Source organism: Drosophila ananassae, assembly GCF_017639315.1.
Source record: "Drosophila ananassae strain 14024-0371.13 chromosome Y unlocalized genomic scaffold, ASM1763931v2 tig00000255, whole genome shotgun sequence".
Taxonomy (NCBI): domain Eukaryota; kingdom Metazoa; phylum Arthropoda; class Insecta; order Diptera; family Drosophilidae; genus Drosophila; species Drosophila ananassae.
The window spans coordinates 280,346-286,939 of record NW_025319107.1 but is presented as its reverse complement, the minus strand read 5'-3'; the positions used below and the strand labels follow the sequence as shown (position 1 = coordinate 286,939).

The window sequence follows — 6,594 nt, the reverse complement described above, 5'->3', positions numbered from 1 at the left end:
ATAAATTAACAATTTTAAAAAGTGTAATTCTGCAATATTTTGTCGGTTGCATGAACTTGTAATGTCAGCAGTCCTTGCTGCTTTTCAGTTTGTTGTTTCTGTAGTGTTTGGTCTTTTTTAATGTTCATCGTTTTATGTAGGTTTTTTGACCTAATATTTTCTTTATTATATATTTATTGTACTTGTGTCTTTGTTATGTGTAAATCGTGTTCTTGTGACCTAAATATTAAATGCTTATGACTTAACATTCTCCCGGCCGTTGAACAGGTGTTCAACCGTCGTCCAGCTCTATAGTAAATTGTCTTGGGGTAGGTTCGGGAATTGAACTTCTTGTAGTCCCTCTAAGCTTTGGCGTCCAAATCGACCGTCTGTGTCGCATGATGATAATGCCTATCGGTATCAGTATGATGACGGAAATGGCAAATGCTGTGTATGACATAGTTGTCTGGTGGTCCAGTTGGTACGGTGCATCTTTTCTTTGTAGATCGGCTAACCGATGTTGTAGGATCTCTAATTCTGTGTCGTCTATACTTGGTGATTGGGCCCTTAACCCGAATTCTGATGGTTCCTCTATGGGCTTTAGGGGCTCGGAGATATTTCCGAATCGACTGAACGAAGTTTGTACTTCAGTGGTCATAGTGCCGAATGTGGTCAAACTTATATTGAAATTGCGTGCTGTGCAACCAATGGGCAATTTCAGTATACCAGTCGCCTTTATGTTGACTGTTGATGAAACTCCACTGCATACTGCCTGAAGTTCCATGGAGTCCTTGGTCGCGAAGATCCATTGGTTAGATTGGTGAGTTTTTAACCACACCATGCTAGAGTGCACAGGATTTCTGTGACATTCTGTTCCAGTCTTGTTATTAAATAACTGGAATTCGCATCGACTGTCAACATTGTATGCCGTTAAGTGATTGAAACAAATATGCTGCTCAATTTTTATAGAAGTGCATCTTTTGAATTCGTCTTCACTAAACCCAATAAAGCGATCTCTATGGGCATTGACAGCTATGATCGGTGTCTGAAGATTGTACAGCGTCCAACCTTTCGATTCCCATATTGGAATGGGCACGATGCTGAAGACATCCAATAATTCTGACGACACCAATGGTATTGTGATTCGAAAAATGGCGTGAGTATCAGTCGTACTGCCTTGCGCATACATTATTTTGTATAGCTGAACAACATCCGTTGTGGCTACTGGCAAGATCTGGTCGGGTGGTAAATGATCCCGCATTTGGTCGAGCTGGTCTCGTAACTGTGTAGGTGATATTAAAATTGGACTGATTGTTTTGTGGCGAGCATCAGTCAATACATTAGTTATCTCACTCTGCATTCGCTGTAAACCATTTGCAAGTAGATTCAATTGTGTCGTGAGAATCATAAACGCTTGCTCTAAATGTGCGCCTTGGTACTGTCCTCGTTGCTTATTTATGAGGGTCATCTGCTGTTCCAAAGATCGTAAGCGGTTGTTGGTAGCCAACCTTCCTTTTCGCACCAAATTGATGGTGGAGTCAACAATGGACGTCTGGTTCTGAAGCAGCTGTAGGAGGAAGTTCTCATTACCCTTCACCTTAGTGATAGTATTGACCATCTCTTCTGCGTATGTGGAATCGAGTACACCGAATAATGAATTGGCCATAGTTCCAACAACATTAAACGGTGATCTACGTTGCCGAGAGTGATGCATCAGGTTATTTCCTGCCTCAAGTTCTGCAATTATATGTTTAAAATGTTCTAGGATGGAACTGCATGCTGCTACGTTGGTCAATTCCTGGCATTTGTGTGCGAGTTCCGTTACTCCACCTGAAAGTACCTTCATATCATTCCAGTAGGGATCCAAGTCGTAGTATACTATCATCGTCCATTCTGACACTACCATTCTCGTGGTTCCCAACCGTTCGTAGAATATTCCTGGCTTATTACTGAACTCCGTTACCTTAATTGGCGTTGCCATGGCTAGTGGAAGTAACAACATAAGCGCTAGAATCACAGGCATTGATGAGAGTGTTTCCTTTTTGCGTTGTACAGGCGGCTCATCAGACTGGTCCGCCTTGAGGGTGTTGTCTAATGGGTGCTTGTTGTTGATTTCTTCTGGGAACAGTGGCGCTAGCCGAGTCACTGGTCTCTTGAATACTCCAGATGACGTTTTGATATCCACTACCCGAACGATGTTGTCCGGTCCGGGATATGTTTTGAGAACTCTTCCCATAGGCCAGCTCATTACAGGCACGTTGTCCTCTTTTATAAGGACTAACAATCCCTCTTTAATATTCGGAGATGCATGCTTCCATTTGTGTCGATTCTGAAGTTCTTGCAGGTACTCACATGACCATTGTTTCCAAAAGGCGTGCTTCAGTCGTGATACCATTTCCCATCTTTTTACTAATGGTTTGCCGCCCGGAATGATGTTGGTATCAGGAGGAGCAGTTAGTGGTTCTCCAATCAAGAAGTGTCCTGGCGTTAAAGCTGATTCGTTAGTGGGGTCTGATGACATGGGAGTAATCGGCCGTGAATTGAGGATTGCTTCAACTTCAACGACCACAGTGTTGAGTTCTTCAAACGTCAAAGACGCCGTGGCTGTAATTGATACTAGCAGCCGTTTTGCGGATTTCACCGCAGCTTCCCATAGGCCACCGAAGGATGGTGCTCGTGGGGGAATGAATTTGAAGTTTATTTCTCTTTTGTTGCAATGCTGAACTATGGAGTCCTGCGCATTGGTTGAGAAGATGCTGGTTTCGAGCTCTTTTAATTTATTGTTGGTTCCAATAAAATTTGTTGCATTATCGCAATGGATTGTCTGGCACTTCCCTCGACGTCCAAGAAACCGGCGGAGAGCGGCCAAAAAGGCGTCTGTTGTGAGGTCGCTTACCAACTCCAAATGAATTGCTTTCGTGGCGAAGCAACAGAACACTGCGATATAGGCCTTGTCGGGACGTTTTCCTCGAATCTTGTGATGAATCCATATGGGGCCGCAGTAATCTACTCCAGAGTTAAAGAAGGGCCGAGCCTGTGTGACTCTCTCGCTCGGTAGATTTCCCATGATTTGACTCATTAATTTGGGCTTGACTTTGGTACATCGCACGCAGTTATGTACAATGCTTCTTGCCATTGTTTTGTCATTGATGATCCAATACTGTTGCCTAGCAATGGCGCGCAAGGCTTGGGCACCGCAATGCATGTTGGTCTCATGTAGTTCTCTTAAGATCATTTTTACAATTGTGTCATTGTAGGGGAGCAGAACTGGATGTTTTGCGTCTTCGGATAGGTTTGAATGTTCGAGTCTGCCTCCTACTCGAATTAACCCATCAGATCCAACGATGGGAGCCAATGATACAAGAGAACTCTTTTTGTCCACTGTTTTGTACCGTTTGAGCTGGTTACGCTCTGCGTTAAATTCGATTTGCTGAATCGTGCGCAGGATATTAATGCGTGCCTGGCTTAGCTCCTCCAGACATAGCGCCTTCGTTGGCGCTCTATTAGACTTATAACAGAACCGCAGCATGTACGCAACAATTCGTTGTAATTTGTAGAAGGAGTTACTGTGCCTACAGTTGTATATCTCCCCTCTGAATATGTCTTTAGCGGCCGCCATTCTGGCGAATTTCGTTTTTTGTTCTAAGTTCGTCGAAATAATGGCTGGCATCTTTGTCCAGCTTTCCTTTGATCCATATAGGAACAGGGGTCCATAAAACCACATACTGTTGCTCGAGAGTTTGCTAGCTGTTGTCCCTCTGGACAAGACGTCGGCTGCATTGTTGGCGGATGATACGTGACGCCATTGACACTGCTCCGTCACTTCTTGAATTTTAGCTATCCGATTTGCCACAAACGTGTGGTAAGTGGAAGCTGTTGCATTGATCCACCCTAACACGACGGATGAATCAGTCCAAAAGAACCCCGCAACCGTGTCTAGCGACAAGCGTAAATCTTGTCTGACTCTGTGCGTTAGTTCTGCGCCTAGGACTGCTGCGCACAACTCTAGTCTGGGCAATGATTGCTTTGCTGTGGGTGCTACTCTGGACTTGGAACATAGCAGTCTCACCGAGGTTTGGTTATTTTTATACGTTGCTCGGACGTATATTGCTGCGCCATAGGCCTTTTCTGAGGCGTCCACAAAAGTGTGTAGTTCTTGCGTGACTGGAACCTTTCCGTCAAATATGTGTCTTGGAATTTGCAATTTATTTAGACTTTGCAGGTCAGAACGATATGTTTTCCAGTCTGACTGAAGTTCTAAAGGCAATTCATCATCCCAAGCCATTTTTGATTCCCAGAGGTGTTGCATGAATATCTTTGCCTTTACGACCACTGGCGCAAACAAACCTAATGGGTCAAAGATTTGTGACAACTCAGAGCACACCACTCGCTTTGTGATGACCAGCGCTTCGCTTTGCTGCGTTCATCCGCAAAGTTTGTCTTTATTGGGCATCCATATGAGACCGAGTGTTTTAACACTGTATTGGTCCAAGGTTTCACCCAACTTAACATCGCTCACAGTATCCTCTTTTGGTATTCCTTGTAGTAGTTCTGCATTATTTGAACACCACTTTCGTAATTTGAAACCGTGTGGTAGCAATATTTTATTCAATTCACTTTGGATTTGAACTGCTTCTGCCACTGAGTCAGCACCTGTCAAGCAATCGTCTACGTAAAAATCATTTTCAAGCGCCGCAGACCCCAATGGGTAGTTGTCCCGTGACCGGATTGCTAAATGATTTAGACATTTCGTGGCTAAAAACGGAGCTGTTTTGGTTCCATACGTGACGGTTTTAAGTCTATAGTACTTAAGATCCTCGGATGGATCATTTCTCCAGACTATAAGCTGATGGAACTGATTATCTGGATTGATCCATACTTGCCGGTACATTTTTTCTATGTCCGCCGTGAACACATACTTGTGTATTCTGAAGCGTAGTAGTATGGCCATTAGCTCGCTCTGAACAGTGGGTCCTGTATGTAATATGTCGTTTAAAGATTTCCCACTTGATGTTTTGCATGAAGCATCGAACACCACTCGTAGCTTTGTGCTGCTGCTGTCAGGCTTCAGAACACAGTGATGTGGTATGAAGTAGTGATTGTTGGGTACATGTGTTGTTGGAACAAACTTCATATGTTCCAAGGCTTCATATTCTTTCATGAACTCAGAATAACCTTTCCGAACATCACCGGTTAATCGTCGCTCTAGTGCTAAAAACCTTTTGATCGCAATTTCTTTCGACTCCCCCAGGGCTGAAGGGTGCTCGGCGAACGGCAATTTTACAATAAATCGTCCGTCTTCTGCTCTCTTCAGAGTTTCTATAAAGTGTTTCTCACAATGTGCCTCTGACGGAGATCGATGTTTCGTCTGGTTTTCCAAATTATCTAGCTTCCAAAACCTTTCAATCAGTGCGTCAGTTTCTTCACCGACACCGACACCACAGGCTATGGCTGATTGAGTTTTAGATTTAACTCTGCCTGCTACAATCCATCCGAGTTTCGTGTTTTGTAGCATGGCACCATCTCTTCCGACCTTCTGCTGATTTGGAAGGAGAAGCGAGTAATAGTGCTCGGTGCCGATTAGTAGATCTATCCTTCCAGGTTTATCAAACTGGGGATCCGCTAATGGACACTCATTGGGTATCTTTAACGCACAATGTGTTAGTGGTTGAGCTGGTTGGTCAGCTATGATGTGGGGAAGCACAAACGCTTCTATGCGCTGGCTGAAATCCCCGTGAAGAGAGCTAACGAGAATAGTTACTCTTGCTCTGCTCATTCTTGGTTGTCCTCCAATGCCTTCGATCCGGAGCTTTGTATCGTGGCGCTTTAGTGACAACATTGATGCTAATCGTTCAGTGATCAAATTAATCTGGGATCCTGAATCTAGCAGGGCACGAAATTTCGCTACTTGCCCGTTCTCTGTCTGGACCGCTACCTTTGCTGTTGCAAGAAGATTGTAATTCTTGTAAGCCGCGGCACCGACAGTTGGGGAATGAAGGTTTGTGACTTCCAGGTGCAACAGGGTGTGGTGTTTTTTGTCGCACTTGAAACAACTTCTTCCTTTACATTCCTTTGATTTGTGGTCGGTTTTGAAACAGTTGACACACATTTTTTGTTTTTGTACCCAATTCAATCTTTCGGATGCTGTTTTTGCGCGGAACTCCTCACATTTATATAACGCGTGATTTGGAGCCTTGCAATAGTAGCATAATGATTGTTTATCTGACGTGCTGGACGCACACGCTAGATTTTTCGGCTCTCTTTTAAATGCTGCCGTTGGCTTTCCTGAGCTCAAGACTCTGTTAGTATCATGAACCATACAGGAAAATAAATCATGGAATTGTTTCCATTTCATTGCATCCCCATCAAATTTTGGAATGTTTATCCGGGGCATTTGCACATCAATGCTATTTGTAGTAGGTATAACCTTTGCCATAAGTGCATTCTGCACCTCTGCTTGCAGTTGTAGGTATGCCTGCTTGTTATATCCACTGTCTATCGGGTTTTCGAATTCCTCGTAGACTGTCAAGTGGATCTTTTGGACTTGAGCCCATAAAGTTTTTAGTAAGTCTCCTGGGCCTCCCCCGGATGCCTTAAACTCTCGTAAGGCACCGT

The 6,594-nt window shown here is 44.0% G+C and overlaps 1 protein-coding gene across 1 annotated transcript; it reads right to left on the bottom strand.

Moving 5' to 3' along the window:
• Window positions 1-4,402: 4,402 nt before the first annotated feature.
• LOC123258275 lies at window positions 4,403-5,818 on the bottom strand. Its single transcript, XM_044718145.1, has one exon. It carries the CDS (start codon window positions 5,816-5,818, stop codon window positions 4,403-4,405), a length of 1,416 nt encoding a protein of 471 aa, XP_044574080.1.
• Between the last annotated feature and the right edge of the window lie 776 nt (window positions 5,819-6,594).